The sequence below is a fragment of the Gekko japonicus genome, unplaced genomic scaffold, assembly GCF_001447785.1.
Source record: "Gekko japonicus isolate JY-2015 unplaced genomic scaffold, Gekko_japonicus_V1.1 scaffold422, whole genome shotgun sequence".
Lineage (NCBI taxonomy): Eukaryota > Metazoa > Chordata > Lepidosauria > Squamata > Gekkonidae > Gekko > Gekko japonicus.
The window spans coordinates 672,110-689,515 of record NW_015174855.1 but is presented as its reverse complement, the minus strand read 5'-3'; the positions used below and the strand labels follow the sequence as shown (position 1 = coordinate 689,515).

The 17,406-nt window shown below is 40.3% G+C and overlaps 2 protein-coding genes across 5 annotated transcripts in view; one reads left to right on the top strand and one right to left on the bottom strand.

The window, feature by feature from the left end:
- The window catches only part of ACTA2 (actin, alpha 2, smooth muscle, aorta), an 18,580-nt gene extending 17,448 nt beyond the window's left edge, over positions 1 to 1,132 (top strand). The window contains exon 9 of the mRNA XM_015424620.1: positions 724 to 1,132. Within this exon, the coding sequence (XP_015280106.1) occupies positions 724 to 867 (144 nt within the window). The 3' untranslated portion in view covers positions 868 to 1,132. The remainder of the gene's footprint in view (positions 1 to 723) is intronic.
- A 1,337-nt stretch (positions 1,133 to 2,469) lies between these two features.
- The window catches only part of STAMBPL1 (STAM binding protein like 1), a 35,197-nt gene continuing 20,260 nt past the window's right edge, over positions 2,470 to 17,406 (bottom strand). For 2 of the 4 annotated variants that reach the window (XM_015424605.1, XM_015424606.1), the window contains exons 2-11: positions 17,196 to 17,276; positions 16,277 to 16,494; positions 13,709 to 13,784; positions 11,975 to 12,070; positions 8,352 to 8,682; positions 7,856 to 7,980; positions 6,343 to 6,480; positions 5,067 to 5,179; positions 3,786 to 3,885; positions 2,470 to 2,673 (exon numbers count right to left, since the gene is read on the bottom strand). In XM_015424605.1, coding sequence (XP_015280091.1) covers positions 2,617 to 2,673; positions 3,786 to 3,885; positions 5,067 to 5,179; positions 6,343 to 6,480; positions 7,856 to 7,980; positions 8,352 to 8,682; positions 11,975 to 12,070; positions 13,709 to 13,784; positions 16,277 to 16,494; positions 17,196 to 17,225 — 1,284 coding nt within the window. In that variant the 5' untranslated portion in view covers positions 17,226 to 17,276 and the 3' untranslated portion in view covers positions 2,470 to 2,616. The remainder of the gene's footprint in view (positions 2,674 to 3,785; positions 3,886 to 5,066; positions 5,180 to 6,342; positions 6,481 to 7,855; positions 7,981 to 8,351; positions 8,683 to 11,974; positions 12,071 to 13,708; positions 13,785 to 16,276; positions 16,495 to 17,195; positions 17,277 to 17,406) is intronic. The other 2 variants (XM_015424607.1, XM_015424608.1) reach the window with 2 other exon arrangements.

The following is a 17,406-nucleotide window of genomic DNA, read 5'->3' as shown; positions in this document are numbered from 1 at the left end:
TGATCCTGCCACCGCGTGTCTCTTTTGGTGCCACTTTGGCCGGGTTTTTTTCTGCCGTGTGGCAGGGGCCAATAATGATTATTAGGATGAGCTATCTTTTTAAAAAAATAAATAAATAAAAGTCATCAGACTTATCTATCATAGTTAAATTTATATAAACACTCTGGTAAGGTTTTTGAAGTTTCCTTATAAAGTAAGCCAAATATATGGCAAATTATAAACCTGACCATGAGTGAACTTTCCAAGAAAACTGAAATATAGCTGGTCTAAAGAATCGTGGCTTGGATCCACCAGAGCTTTCCCATGGATGGAAGGATTTCCACCTGTGGAATGCATGATCCCCAAAGTTCTACTCATTGAGCACAGAGGACCACACAGGCACTGGGGGGGGGGCTCTTTAGGCTGCAGGAGGAAGGAGAAAAGTCATGGTGAGCATGTAGAAATCTGTCCACACAAACATTTTGGTGGATTTGAGCCCACATGGTGACTTCCTTTACTTTAAGCTTACCGCAGTCATGCTGAGATTCTGGGATTAGTTCTCCTTACCTCTGTCAGAAGCAGATACATATAGATAAAAATCCTTCTGGGATCAAGATTTGTCGTAGGGGCGGCTTGCACAACACCCATGAATGAACATTCTTTATGCAAGACAGCCCAGGGTAACCTGTTGTACAACATTTTAGCAAGAATTCTTACATTTCTCTCTTTTCCCCTCCTCTACAGATTATTGCTCCTCCTGAACGCAAGTACTCTGTTTGGATTGGGGGTTCTATCCTTGCTTCCCTTTCCACTTTCCAGCAGATGTGGATCAGCAAACAGGAATACGATGAGGCTGGGCCATCTATTGTACACCGCAAATGCTTCTAAGTTGCTTCCTCTTCTTCTTCTCTCTGTTTCTCTCTTTGAGCACATTACTGTGAATGTATTCAGGAATAATAGCATTTTTATATATCTCCATTCCAAATACCTTCATAACGATGTCTCACTGTTTCTAGTTAGATTAATGTGTCATTTTGGGGGTGGGTGGGAAATGATCAGCTAAGTTCTTTTTATTTGTCACAAATAAAAATTCCCTTTGGCTTCTATTATTCTAAGCACTGCAAATTCATTCCTTGTTGAACAAAAAGCATCCACCACAGCAGATACATACAGGACTAACTAATACTCATTGCACCGTCGGGGAGGGTTGGTCTATTAGTCATGACAGCTAAGTAGAACCTTCATGTTCAAAGGCAGTGAACTTCTGAATTTCACATTCTACAATGACAAACAATGGAAATCATGCCCTGCTCTGGGGGAGGATCTTGGACTAAATACAAGATGCTGGACTAGATGGAACCTTAGTCCAATCCAGGTCTTTTCTTAGGTTCTTGTGACAACTGCAGAGAATGCTCCTAAGGCCAGACAAAAAATAGTAATGAATGCTTCCTGTGATATAAAAGTGCACACATGGATCCCACCAAAAGGACAGAGGAAAGTTCTGTGAGGGGATTCAGCTTCATTAGTGCTCTTCGTGACAACTTCTGGTATGCTTCATATTGGGCTTGGAGCAAATGTTTCAGTTTTGGAGTTGAAACTAGTTGTTTTTTGATAGAATTGAAAACTGTCTTGGAACATTTAAAAATCTTTATTGTGAGATGGAAAGGAGGGTAAGAATTGTTCAAGTAAGTCTTCAAGATGTGTATCTTCATCAATATGGGGCTACAAAACGAACAAAAACCCCTTTGCCCTACATACAGTAAATAGAGTTGCTGCGTGAGCCGATTCTTAACATTTCAACCTGAAACTCAGAATGAACTTAAGAAATATTGTTATTTGCAGCCTTCTTTCTGATCCTTTGATAGTTTTCCTAGTGCCCATACTGAACCCTTGGTCACTGCAATCAAGATAGTTATGAAGTTTCAGGATTTGTTCTGTTTTGGTTTGATTAAAAAAAGTTTCATAGAACATCAGTGTTCCAATTCAACCAATGGCTGTCTCCTCCTTGCTTTGTAGGAAGCATTACTCAACTGGGGGACACATGGTACTGAGGCAATAGGACTAGGCTGTTTTGCTTGGATATGTTTCTCTTGTTTCCATAAACACTCCTCACTTGTTCCACTCCAAGCAAGCTTTCCCCAGGATCAAAGTCCTCTTGAGCCAGTGTCTGCCACCATCCATGATCTTACTTTCAGGGGAGGGGGGGGAAGGGGGGAGTTGAAATATCCAAGAGTCTTAAATTCTGTAGTCCATAGTTCTTATGTTAACCCAACAGTTAAACCATAAAAATATGTGTAGCTGAAAAAACACAGTTAATAAAAATCATGAAGACAGAAAGATCAGAAGCAGTACAAAACTCCCCAGTATTGTCACTATTTCAAGTTCACTTTATTGTTGTCATCAGTATTTCAGAATAAACAACAGATCCTGATTGAATGCCATCGTGAACTCTATCTCGACAGAACAACAAAATAATCTCAAAATGGGAAAGGGTAATAAATATCAAATTATTAAATCTAAAATGTACAAATATAAAATGTCAGTAACTTTTGGAAAAAACACTGTAGTAAAATCTGGCAGCCATTGTTCTCCTTAGGGCATCTGATTGGGGGAAAGGCCTTTCTTCTCCCATCCATATCACCTCAGATCTAAAACAGTTATTTTTACGTCTTTTCCGATGACATGTTTGCAACTCTGTAAACAAAAAACATCAAATCAGTCACAAACATCTGTTAATAGGGAATCAGTGGCAGCTGAAGTCAATCAAGAATAAAACATGTAGCAGACAGAACACAACAGTGGCTTGTTTCTTTGAAAACATGGTATTTGTCCAATGGCTAGTGCTGCCCTGTCAATGAGATCTGACTAGTAGGCAGGGAGGGTATTTTCCTGATGCTCAAAGAAGCATTTTCTTTTTCTGGCTCTCCCCCTGCCCTTTCTTGAAAGCATGGTAGTGGTGGTGGTGGAAAGTGCTGTTAAGGTGCAGCTGACCTATGGTGACCTTATAGGGTTTTCAAGGCAAGAGACGTCCAGAGGTGGTTTGTCATTGCCTGCTTCCATGTAGCAACCCTGGACACCCTTGGTGGTCTCCCATCCAAGTACCAACCAGGGTCGACCCTGCTTAGCTTCCAAGATCTGAAAAGATTGGGCTAGTCTGGGCCATCCAGGTTAGGACTCTTGAAAGACTGCTGCAATTACCAAGTTTTCGTGAGATGTCAGGCTGCATATTGCTGGACAGTGGAATATCGAAGCAGTACTCCAACTGAATGATTGCTATAGTGTAACATTAATGTTACAATGATGTGTGTGTATATCTTTGGTCAGTGTCAGCTTAGCCACACTGTTGTGTAATCCAATGAAAAAAAATGATTAGTGACTGGAATATTGGGGGGGGGGTGTGCTGGGTATGTTTAACTTTCTTTACATGAAGGCAGCAAGAGCAAATTTTCAATCCTAGCTTAAGTCAACTGCAAGATGGTAGAAAACACTCCCCCACCAAAGTTGCAAGATTCATGCTTATTTCTGCTCCTTCATCACCAGTACACTACAGCTAACTCTGGGGAGCAGAGGAAAGAAGAAATAGAGTTCACATATCCTTCCCCTTTCCAGAAGCAAACTGGTAGCATGACCCCAGCAACATAAGCAACAATCTTCAACATACATGTTTTGGGATTATTATTCATTTCTTTCAGTAGTGCTGCCACTTATATGATCTAAAAAAGAACTACTCTGAGACAATATGTTTATGTTTTAAAATATATATCCTTAACCAAAGTGATGGTGATTAATGTAAGTGTTATCCTTACATTAAATAGCCTAGGGTCCTTGGTATGAGGATGGAAGCCCTTCTTTTTACAAGCAGAAACTTCTAACATGCCAGCATTAGTAAGTCTGAAGACTCCGGTGCTAGAAAGCAAAGAATAAGAGTAACTTGTAAAAAAAAATCTTGCTCCTTTGCATTCTGAAAATATATCCACAGATTAGCCAGAATCATAATCAAAGGTGCACATCTTCATAATTCATTATGTGGGAATAGTTGACTATTACCACATAGTGAATTATGAAGATGTGGGCCTTGAAAATGCATAAAGAGCAGACAAGCTTTAGTATCTCAAGTCAAACTCATCCCTAACTACAGACACAAGTAGCTCAGTCCCATGAAGCTGCTTTAAAGACAACAGAGATGCACAAAACAGCATATGCTGCAACGACTAAAGCCAGAACACTGGTTCAGATTTGTCCAGCTATGCCCTGCTTGAATTTATGAAGCCCTGTAAGTGCACTCCTGTATTGTGCTACAAATGCAGAACTTTGTTTGACGCTGGGAGGCAGGTCACTTACTTCACCACTCATTTGGACACTGTCAATGCAATCCTAGAACTGCACCTTTCTAAGAGCCAGACAAGAAGTTACAGAGGCCATGGGTCTGTGGCCACCAACACCATTTTAGAGGAGAATGTGGCCATTTAAAAATGATGCAAGAGCCGGATCAGACCCGTGGCACAGAGAGATGAGGCAATCTGGTCCTCTCCCTCCAAGCCTTTTCATGAGCCTAACTCAGGCCCTCACAGCATTTTTAAATGGCCAAATTCTTCTCTAAAATGGTGTCAGCAATCGCAGACCCTGTATAAAGCAGCTTCATATATTCTAAGGTTCACTGTTAAAAGGAATAGCCAACTTCACTATTTTATTTTTTAATTCTCATATCATATTAATATACCAGAAGAAAAGTAGCATTTAAAAAATACCCTTAACTTACAGCTCTTCCACCTAAAATAAATAAAGCTTCCACACCAAGGGCAAATACTTCTACTTAAGCAACAGGCACTCAGGGGAGAGGAAGATTTGGACGAAGGAGGTCCAATGGGGTTGCCATCCTCCTGATGGGGGCAGTGTTTCCCCCAATTTCAGGGGCTCCGATCTACCACTGGCCAGCTGGCTGGTGGGGAAGCCCCACCCCCGAAGAGCCTTATCTCACCCAGAGTGACCATAGTCACCTTGACATTTAAAAAGCTATTTTGTAGGTGATTTGGCTATAGTAAAAGTAGCTATTTGAACATTACCAAAAGTTTAGAGAGAAAACTCACTCATTATGTTTTGGTGAACAAACAATTGCAATAGCCTCCGGTAACATTAGCTGATAAGAGCAATGTGTATGAAGATCAACACTAGATAAGAATGCCGTCTGTGTTGGGTGTGTCTACAAAAGAAAAAAAGGAAAGCTCTGCACAGTGGGCACTTTTCTTTTCTTTTTACCAGTCAAGGTTAAAATACCATCAAGGAGAAACCATTAGTATAAAGTTTTTTACTTTTTTTGTCAACAAAGGAAACCACTGAAGGAAACCATTTATGCCATTGCCCTCATCTAAAGTGATAAGACACCGTTCAAGACCTTCAGAAGTTGACACCTTGAAGTCACAGATGAGGTACTTTTTGAAAGTGTGAAGAGTAACCAGGCAAGAAAATAATCCTGAAAGAAACAGAAAACAAGGGCCTTTGCCTATGTAACTATTTCTGGAACAGGGAAAAAGTACAACTAAACTTCAACTTGAACTCAGTTGGCTTAATTAGTTTCTTGGAGAGCATACAGTAAACTCACTGTAGAAAGTCAGGCATCCTGGTTTAGGGTCCTGCAACCCTGGAAATCGATTTTTCCAGAGCTGGAGGTGGCTGCTAGGGAAGGGGATAGCTCCAAAACCAATTCAGGGCCTTCCACTGAGAGATCACTGGATTCAGCCCATTATCACTGATGGAACTAAACAAATAAATGTGATCTAAGACCAATGTTGGAGAAGGTAAATCACACAAATGTTGTCAATGAGAGTAACTGTGCAATGCTGAAGAATTTCTATTACTTTTTTGGCACGTCTGTCTTGCCAATTTAACTGTAGCACTGTTCAAAACACCTCTTAAAATATAAGCTGTAATTGAGTTGAGCTGTGTGGTATGACTACACCAACACAATTTCATCTGTATGTGCTCAACTCTGCACTTAGCAGCTTGCCCAGAATGTGACAAGCATATATGGATTTGATATTTGTGCTGCCATATTTGCCAGCAACACTGGTAACCCAACAACACCTATATGCACTACAGCATATTGAGCGGCTCAATACCATGTAAACCTACACCTGTCCATAAGGAGGCATGGGAAAACAACCAAACACATCTTGGAATATATGACTCAATCTCCTATTTCCTTCTTTCCACCATTTTTTCACTGATGAGACCAGGAAAATTTACAAATGTATTTGAGAGCTGTCATTTTTTCCTACAGTGCTGATAACAGTATGTTTGTTCTTTTTTTTAAGAACCTGCATACTTGCCCTCCCATCTCGAGCACTTCATTGGCTGTATACTTACGTGGATCCAGCCCAGAGTAAGGAGATCATGCTGGTCTTGAACGCTGAATAACTCTTCCACATTCTCCATGTCACAGTAGTCTGGCCCTGCAGACTGTTTTGGTACTATCACATGAGTAATAGTGAATTCATTATGGGTCTGTAAAACACAAGGGTGGGAAGATATCTTTTTGAAGAAGTAACTTTAATCTCCAGAACCTAATGTTGGTATAAACTGGCATAATTCTTACTACTGACTTCAGAAGAACTGCATTAATTTATACCAGCTGATGCTTCATCCTAGTGATTCATCACAGCAACAGACAAAATAGCAACAGTGGAGTTAACGTAGTATATAAAAATACACACACATACAAGTCTAACCCCCCCCCCAAGGATGCTTTCTGTTCATATCTACAGCTAAGACATCAGTACTGCCCTTTTAGTATACAACCCTTTAACACTTGACTTCAGTGGAATTTACTTCTTAGTAAACATTCATAGAATTTCCTTACATATTAATTTATTTTTACCTTCTTATTAGATTTAATATACACATTCAGCATCTATGTATATACCTCAGGTGTCAGGCTGAACAGTTTACATATCTTCCATGTTTTACGTACAGTTAAGTATTTCAGTAGTGAACATTAGACATCAACGTGCATTAAAGGTAAAGGTTCCCTTGTTCGAAAGCCAGTCGAATCCGACGCTAGGGTTGCGGTGCTCATCTCCGTTTCAAAGCCGAAGAGCCAGCGCTGTCCGAAGACGTTTCCGTGGTCATGTGGCTGGCATGACTAAACACCAAGGCACACGGAACGCTGTTACCTTCCCACCGAAGTGGTACCTATTTATCTACTTGCAATTTCTTGCTTTCGAACTGCTAGGTTGACAGGAGCTGGAACTAGAGATGGGAGCTCACTCCATCATGCGGCACACTTGGGTCTCAAACGGCTGAACTACTGACCTTCCACAGCCTGCAGTTCAGCGTCTTAACCACTTGAGTCACCGCTCATTACTGAAACCCAAGAAATAATAACTGATAAGTGTTAGAAGTGTGTTTTTTAAAAAAGCAAAACTGAGATGCATAAATAAAACCCAAGAAATAATAACTGATAAGCGTTAGAAGTGTGTTTTTTAAAAAAGCAAAATCTGAGGATAAAACACATCAATAGCTTCTGCTTTCCTTTACATCAATTTTCCTGCAACAAAATTCCATTTGAATTTCATGGAAGCCAGGAAAAACCCATGAAGAATCTTGTCAATGGCACCTAACTGCACAGGAGGTGGGTGGTAGCAGGTTAATTGCATTCCATGCCTCTCACAGAATTAACTACTTCTGCAGAGAGGCAAACAATCAGACCTTAGTTCAATAAGAATTCCTGCCCAGACCCGTACAAGCTATTTTACAGAAAGCCAGTTATATAGCTCACTTACACTTCAGATCTGCTTTTGCTCTGATACCACTTCATTATAGGAAAATACAGTATTATTAAAAGGGACTTCCCCATACAAATGTGAAGGATCAACTGTACCAGTTTTCCACAGAGAATTCCACATGTCTCTATGCCTCTTACTGTATTTGCTTCTGCTAGCAGCAGAAACTTGTGACAAAGATCCCTGGGCAGAACTACACTTCGTAGCCCTTCAGTCACATTGCCTGAAAAGAAAAAGGAGGAGGAGGCGGGGGGGGGGGGGGATAGGAGAGAGAGTGAGGGAGAGAGAGAGAGAGAGAGAGAGAGAGAGAGAGAGAGAGAGAGAGTCATGTATAAGGAAATCTTACAGCAAAACACTCTCCTAAAACACAATGTTGAATTGGATCCTAACAGTTTTGATCGTCTGAGATGTAAACATTTGGATTTTTATAGGTAGTTAAATTGTACTTTTTAATGGATCTGAAATGTGATGCTAATCTTGAACATTTGTGATAAAATGACCCTAACTGAAAATGGGAAACATTTTAAAGTGGGAAATATTTTTAAAATAAAAATGGGACACAGTGGCCCACCAGGAAGAAAGATGCTTGCTTACTCTGGACAGCACTCAGTGTAGCAGCTGGCTTTATTGCCCGACTGATTGGAGGAGACCCTCCAGCTGAAGCTTCACTCTTCTTTGTTAAACTATTGTTCAGATGTGGTGAAAGGCAGGATGACAACATGCTCCCATCCGTCTGCTCAGATGAAACAGAATTATCTCTACTCTTCTGATCACGGGCTAGTTCTTGCTTCTTCAGTTGATCTTCAAAGAACTGAAACTGTTCCCTTTCCAGCTGCTGTTGACGGATTTGTGCAACTCTCTTTCTCTCTGCTTCAATCAAATTTTGCTCCTCCAGCTTCTTCAGTAAGTCAGATTTACATTTGTTCTGGAAAATGTGTTAAGTGGAGAGACCTAATCAACAACCAAAGACAAAGGTAGGAGCCTAACTAAGGAAGGGCAAATCCGTTAAGTTTTATACCCTGGCTTGTTTCAGTGGCATTGGCCTGCTTTGTATTGATTGTCTTTGGAGAGGTGGCCTATAATTTTTCTAATTAAGTAAATAAACCAACAGGATCACTGGAATCCAAACCAACTGTGACAATGTCAGAGCATGTCTTCAAATATGGCTCTGCCTTAATCATTTGTATAGCTGCTTTTCTCCTACATGGACTTATTTCTGGTACTGACGTTTGGATGAATGGACTGAAGGCTGGGTGAGAATGAGATCCCTATTAGTGCATCCATTTTGGCCTTTTCAATTGCTTTGCCATGTGAATAAATCACATTTAAAAAAGTGAATTTGCAGCCATGATGCCAATTTGGCCATCCTAATTTGGGCCTGGGAATCAGAAGCACACTCTAGATGATTATATAGGCACAGTGATAAGGAGAATTAGAACCCCAGTTAATTAAATAGCAGTACAATCCTGAACAGAGTTACACTCTTCAAATCTACTAAAGTCTGCTCAAAACTCCCTGCCAAACTGTTTTCATCCAACTGTTGCTAGCAGGGAGCTAGTTAATGCAGGTATCCTTGGATCAGGCCATACCTGAATATCAATAATATCAGAAACAGAACAGGGGTAATACGATTTTCAGGATGCCATCTTTATTTTTTTTGTGATTTTAATTGATTGTTTTTAGAATTTTAATGTGATCACTGTCATAATTTTCATATTGTAATCTGCCCTAAACCCATTTGTGGGGAGGGCGGGATAGAAAATAATAAATAAATAAATAAATAAATAAAGTCAATAGGCTTGTAACTCCAAGGTCAATGGTATAATTCGGTTTAGGATTTCACTATAAGTCTACCATACTATAAGTCTGTGTAATTTTTATTTGTTACTTTTGAATGCTGTGTTACTTCCTTGAAACTCTCTAGGCAGTATACGTGGAGTTAGCAAAAGGTCTTCCATCAAAGCACCAGTCAGACCCAGACCTGATTATCTTTAACAAGTTTCCTGTCTCATAGGTTCCTAGAAAAAGTCTGAAGATTTTAGAGATGGCTCTCACATTATATTTTGTTATCCGTACATAGTAATGTAGAAAGGGCCACATGTATGCATATTTCGGTCTTTGTAAATGAATCTGAAATGAGACATGGACATGGATACTGACTTCTTGAAACACGTTTTGGCCCATTAAACATTTTCATGACTACTTTAACCCACTGAGATTATCTTCCAAATACTCATGCATGGGATAGGAAAATTAGGACACTCAAATACTATAGAATTCAGTGGGACATAAGCAGCACAACTGGGTGTAGTGTTAATTTTAAAAAAACTACAAGAAGCATCAAATGTACTTTGGGCACTAATGCAATATATTTTCCTAGGCATAGCAGTGCAGGTGTTTGAGTACTCAGGGAGATAACGTCAACATGACCCACAGAAGAAAGAACTATGGGAGAAACTTCTCCACTCCTATCCGGAGTAATGCAAAACTCCCTGGCTAGGAAGAGAATTCTCTGGGGCTTGATTATCTGTCCTGTATGTAGGCGAGAGCAGTGAGAAGTGGTTGTGATATCCGGAGTGTTTTCACGGATAATCTCCAAAGGCAATGAAGTTTGGTTTTAAGTAGAAAGCAACAAGTTTACCTGTCAATTACCAATCATGCACTTGACATTTAGATCCAGATGGGGCAGCCATGTTGGTCTGAAGCAGCAGAACAAAGCTGGAGTCCACAGTGGCACCTTTAAGACCAAGAAAGTTTTATTCAAGTTATAAGCTTTCCTGTGCACACACACTTCTTCAGCTACATTAGTGTGGATGCACATTAAAGTTTATACCTAGAATAAAACTTTGTTGGTCTTAAAGATGCCACTGGACTCAAACTTTGTTTTGACATTTTGTTGTTGTTGTTGTTATTGGTATTATCATGTTACTACATTAAATGGGGTTCTAAAAGACAAACTTAGGCTGCGGTCTCATGGAGCATTTGCCACGCTAGAGCGATGGAAGACAGGCGGAGTTTCCGGGTGCGATCTCACCGGCACATCTGGGAAGCGTAGCACTTCCATGGCTCAACTGAGGCTTCCCACCAAAAACATGCAGCAAAAAACTAGTACCTCGGAGGTACTAGTTTCCGGTAACTGCGGGGCAAGGGCAGGCGTCTGATCGCGTTTCCGGAGGCATCCGGCGCCCGCCCATGTCCCCTTGCGAAAAAGGTTTTTTTTCCCCCACATCTCCGTGGATGCGCACAAGCACCCAACGGAGCATGCACAGTCGTGGTGTACACGAGAAAAAAAATCCAGTTTGCCGCACTGCACTCTTCTTTTTTGCGCGTGGAATTGTCTTGCGATCAGCACCTCTCCCTTCCCACGGTACCTCCACGGTACCTCAACAGGAGGTCTGATCTCTTTACCACGCGTTAGTTTGCCCCGGGGCAAACTGCCACGCTTCCCCCCCGCAGTTTCCTGCCCGTGTGACCAGGGCCAATCTTTATCTATTTATAGAACTTGTATGCTGCATCTTCAGAACGTGCTCAGGGTTAATTCTATTAAAAATTTAAAAAACAAAACAAAACAAAACCCCACAACAACAAAAATCAACCCAGTTTATTATTTCAAGATGGGAATTTACCTTTGTTGTTATTTTGTTAGTGATTGGATGGTTCTTCCTGGGCTACCAATGGGATTGCAGGGATTAGGATCCTTGCCCAGGACAAAGCTTTACATGGTGTGTGAATGTGTGAGTTTACATACATGCAGTTGAATACACTACAATGTTACTACATTAAATGGGGTTATAAAAGACAAACTTTATTTATCTATTTATAGAACTTGTACGCTGCATCTTCAGAATGTGCTCAGGGTTCATTCTATAAAAAAACAACAACACCCCACAACAAAAAATTCAACCCAGTTTATTATTTCAAGAAGGGAATTTACCTTTGTTGTTATTTTGTTAAATACAAATTGAACTCCACATATACTATTTGTTTTGGTATCTATACTCCACTGTTCTCCCAAAGAGGGACCCAGGTTGGCTTACATCATCATTCTCCCCTCTGTTTTATCCTCATAACAGCAGCCCTGGGAAGTACGTTAGGCTGAGAGAGAACGCTGAGCCCACAGTCATCCCGTGAACTTCCATGGGTGTCCCAGATCCTAATATGATACTCTAATCACTATTCCATGCTTGATTAAAGATATAATTGTCTGATACCTTTACCTTGTCTTGCATAGATTCCTGATATTCTGCACTGTATTTCTTTAGCAAGTCCTTCTTCAGTTCATCAGTCCTTGGAAATGCAGTGTCCTTCAGTTTCTTTGAGGGGAGGGGGAATAAAAACAAATAAATCCTCTGTGTATATGCATGTGAATGCATTAGCACCTCCATTTTGAATCAGCAGATGGACACCATATACAACATTTATTACTGTAAAGTTAAACAAAAGCAATGCATTCATGCTCATGTATCAGACAGAGCTGCAAGAAGTGTGATACCAATGTGGACACTGCAGTTTTAATGGCTCGCTGTACTTTCCCCCAAATTTAATATATGGCACAGGAGGTATAAGTGCTCTTGATTGATATGGCAGTGGTTCCTCCTGTACTGGAGCAGGAGGTAAAGTCACAGCTGCTTCAGCAGACAGGCTCCCAGAATCAGGCTACATTCAGTCCTCAAGTTAGAACTACAAAGCATTATAACACTAAAAGGGGGGAGCATTTACAGGGAAGAATCGGCAGACAAAGAACCCCCCCCCTTCTTATTTTATTTTAATTTTTATCCTTGGATTTATATCCCGCCCTACCCTGAAGGCTTTATAGTTTTTGAACTCCATTTTTACTCCAGCCAAGGCTCTAAATAAACGAGACTGGGGAAGTGAACAGCTGTGGGGTTAGGTGGGGGATCAATGAAGCTTGTTTAGTGATTTCATATTTTTAGGCAGTAAAAACTCCAGCAATAATGGGACTCTAAGAAATACTAAAAACCATGGCACGATTGAAAGAGTAGACATCTATACTCTAGAAAGTCACAGAGAGAAAAAAAATTACAATGGTTTTAAACATATCTCTTTAACCCAAACAAATGTATCATTTAAAGTATCTGCTATCATTTGTGGAATTATGAATGTCTGGCATGTTAGCTATAAGCCTGAAAAGATAAAGGAAACTGTATCTTGCTCACACATTTCTTTTGCATTTGTATTTATTTCAGAACAACAGAAAACAATTTTTTTTGGTCTACTCAAGACAGAATACTCTTGCATAGACCTAAACATAGTACATTCTCCTGAAATAAGTTAGATGTACTCTTAAATGTATTTAGGATTGGATTATCAGTTATTCATTCAGCGTCTGATGTAATAAAGTGACATTTTCTAGTTGATTTGCATGTATAAAGGTCACAGTTATCATCTGATTTGCATGTATAAAGGTCACAGTTATAATTCAGGTTGCAATCCTATGTGAAGTTTAGTAAGATTTATGAGTCATCATGATGCCAAGAGCTGCACTACTATGAACAATAATAGTATAAATCTTCACGGGATGAGCTTAAGCACAGGCTATATTAGGACCATTTTCTGGAGCACCTGGAGTTCTTTGGAAGTTTATCAAGCAATAGCAGACAGCTTTCTTGAAAGACACTACATACCCCACTGCTACAAGAGTGAACTCGGTGTGTTCTCAGACATACTCTCAATTCATTGCGGGGGGGGGGTATTATAGTGATGCTGAACAGGCCTGTACAATGCCCTGCAGCACTGATTGTGTATCCTGGAGCATACCTTTGCAATGTGCTGGCAGATGTACAAGAGTGCCTTATCAGACAAGCTGATGTGGACAGGTTCCCTGAAGCAGCAAATGTGAAAGCCACTGTTCTAGAGTACTGGTGCAAAAGGTCCTAAAAAGACCTTGCCCCTGCCCCCACTTGAAATGCCAGTTAAAAAAGCAACTCTACCTTCATAATATCCTGTTTTTCTGGAACAGCACACTGCTGGTAGTCTCGATGACCAGGCAGCTTTTCTACAAACAAGCTAGAAAATGAAACACATACTTTTTGTCCCTGATGAATACACACAATATCGTTATTCTGTTTTGTCCTGAGACAAAAGCAAGAAATCATATGGGAACAGAAACAACATTCCTTTTTTTTATTCATATCAGTTTTCCATACCTTTGCATGTTTAAATTCTACAGTAGGTTCTCACAGAGTCTGAGTGCACAATAGCTTTAATTCTTACACTATTTACTATGGTAGAATGCAACTAATTGTAATGGAACTATTCTGGAAAAGGTGGAACAGATGGTTTATCAAGCACAGCCAGTGACATTTCTGGAAGGCATGTGCATTAACAGTTTTGTTGTGGTATTTCCAGCTGATACATACTACTGGTCTATTGAGGTCAGTATCGTCAACTCTTACTGGCAGTGGCTCTCTAAAGGTAGAGATTTTTCACATCACCTATGATCTGACCTCTTTTAATTTGGACATGCCATGGATTTGAGCCTGGGACACTCTGCATGTAAAGCAGCTGCTATACCACTGAGCCATAATCCAGAGAGCTTCTAGCTCTGGGCTACAATAAGGCAAGGACTTGCATAGGTCAGTAAAGCGCTTATATCTGAAAAAGGAAAACACTTTTTGTGATAGTATACAGAATATTTTCTCAATGCTATAGTTGCACTAAAGTATGCAATCACTGGTTCTTAACTTTTAATCCAATACCATTCACTAAGTACATATTACCACCGGTTGCCCCAAGCCAAAAGTATACAATTAGGATATGAAATAGCACTTCAGTACAGATTTTTTATTTGAACCCAACTGGCATTTTTGTGGAGAATCTGTTTCTCCTGTGTCTTTGTTGCTGGTACAGGACCTCCTCTGTGGCTATCTTTTTGGAATTTCATCACACATATTTAGTCTCATAGATGGGAGATTATTTTGTAGGCATGTGTCTGTGTGTTAATTTTTGCCCCAGGTGGGAAAGAAGGTATTTTTCATTGATTCCTGTTTGTTGGGTTTCACTTGTCTGGGGAAGGAATGATACACTCATCAGAGGTTACACAGGCTGGGTCCAGCCTCTGCCCATCCTGTGGCCAATGTAACAATCACACGAAATGTGGGTTCTCTTTAATTGCTTCAGGTGAGGTGTGCGCATTGGACTGCAACTGTGGAACAAGCGGAGGAGAGGCTTCAGCATCCCCAACCATTTTACCAACCTGCAATGGGCCTGCAGGTACGCTATTTGGCTCAATGGGAAAATCCAGGTGTACACCTGTGGATTTCCCCAGTGGGTCACACAGCATCTTTTCTGGACTATTTCAGATCAGGAACATGATGCAGGGGAAAGGCTGAAGCCCCTTCTCCATGAGTGCTGCAGTTGTGAACTGCAAAGGGCACCACTTGAGTGGGAATTGAGGAGAATCTGCAATGCATGTGTGATTGTTATACTCAGGACACAGGGTGGAAACCTGGACCCAAACCTGTGTCCTCCCTGATGTATGAATTGGCTACCAAGATTTTACCCTCAAGGTGGGGTGAGCAATATAAAAACAATCTCTTCTTTTGGCTGCTTGAAGCCCAAGAGGTTGCCTAAAATCCTGAATGCCCAGCAGTTGTACCCAAATGTTCTGAATGCCCCCCCCCGGACCTCGAAGGTGGAGGTGGTTTATGGCTCCCATTAGGAATCACCAATATGCAATGGACACGGGCTAGCTTGCCACAAGAGGGATCTTCTTCACAGTTGTTGTTCTGAAGTACAAAGGAACTGTGCATCCCAGCACTGTACAGACAGAGCATACAGCTTTAATAAATCCTAAAGAAAAAGCTATTCTGGGAACATATCTCTCTCTTTAAAGAGATACATGACTGCTCCTGATCTTGATTACTCAGCTTCTAAATAAATAAAGCCTTGGATTCCAAGCACTGTCTGTTCATAATAGGCTCACAAAAGATGGGGAGGATGATTTTTTTTTTACCAATTCCCTTCTTTCACTGCAGCACCCTGCCTTGACTTTCATGATGTTCCGCGGTTGGGGGGGGAGGTTCCACTAATTTATGGAGGCACAATTTGGAGGAAACAGGAGCCTGAAGTGGAAGGGGAAGGCAAGTGAGTCACCATTTTGGTAGAGCAGCTCTTCTTATGTTACACAGGATCCAAGCTTGAAAAACTGAAAAAAATTCCACAGGAATCACATGGCGACAAAGATAATTTTTGAGAGGTGCTCATGAGACTTGCAAAATCACACTTCACAACACAAGATGAATGTTAGACAGATTTTATATGCAAAACATTATCTGTGTTCTTTGTGTGCTGGCAAAATACCATATCCCTACAGTGGAAATTTAACTCTGAGAAAATCTGAATTTCCTGTAACAAATTAATGATAAATGCACATTTAAAGTGGTCATCTGGAAAGACTCTTCCATCCTAGCAGCCTGCAAGAACAGTATCCACTGGCAGTTCTAAAATCTAAACAAAGTATATATCAAATGAAAATTCAAAAGCAGACAAATTCTTACGTTATAAACTTGTTATAGAGCACAAAGGCATTTTCAAGATTTCCTTCTTCAAGATATACAGATGCCATACGCTCCATCTCCACTCCAAACCTAAAGTAACGCCGTGGAGTAATGTCTTCATTTATGGTGATATTACAACCAAGCTTGCTTAAGGCACGTACACGTTCTTCTGGGCTCAGTGAAACATCTGTGTGGTCAGGCATGGCAGCTAGCCTTTTCTGTTAAAGTAGAGATCACAAGTAACACGTCACTTTGATTGCTGACCTTACTCAGGAACAATCTTATCCAAGAAACTCAAGAAAAATCTTGGGCTGCAATTAGCTGCAACTTTTAGTTTCAGCAACATTCAAGGAGCTGTGATTTTCTGCTTCCAAGCCACTACAATATAATGGCAGAAAATTACACTAGAAACAAGACCATCCCCAGCTGCACAGAAACACACACACACAGACACACAAACCACCACTTCCCAAAAGCTTCTTGCTATTGATGAGTTGTGAAGGCTTTTTAAAATGCCTATTATGTTACACTTCACTGTGGTTCTTATTTGATTTTACACTGCACTTATACAGGTGGGTTGCAGTTAAAAAGCAATATTAACTGCTCCATTATTTTCCTTTTACAAAGAAGAATAATGAATGAGGTTTGAAGTATAGTTCAAGCCAAAACGAAGACATAATGGGGATAACTAGCTGTTGTTTTCACATTGCCTTCCCATCCCTTTGCCTCCCTCTCCAGTAACATCTAATAACCTAAAATGCATAATATGATGTCAACCATGCTGAGATTTTCTCCACCCATCCACACAAACTGCAACCAGTGTAATGAAGTGGGAATACAACCAAGGTCAAACTACACATGGTATTCAATTAGCTAAAAAAATCAGTTTCCTGTGGATGCATCAATCTTCAGTACTTACCAAAGAACTCATAGTGAATGGCTGGTCCATATTAGTTTCTCCCTTCAAAACAACTTTACTGTTTCTTCACAGTTCTTCCATCTAGCCACAGAAAGAAAAATATAGATGTATATAGTAATCAACTGCAAGGATCATCTGATATGTTATATAAAAATTATTAATCAGTGAGACAATTTGAAAGAAATATTCCTTCTCTATCATAATTTCTTAC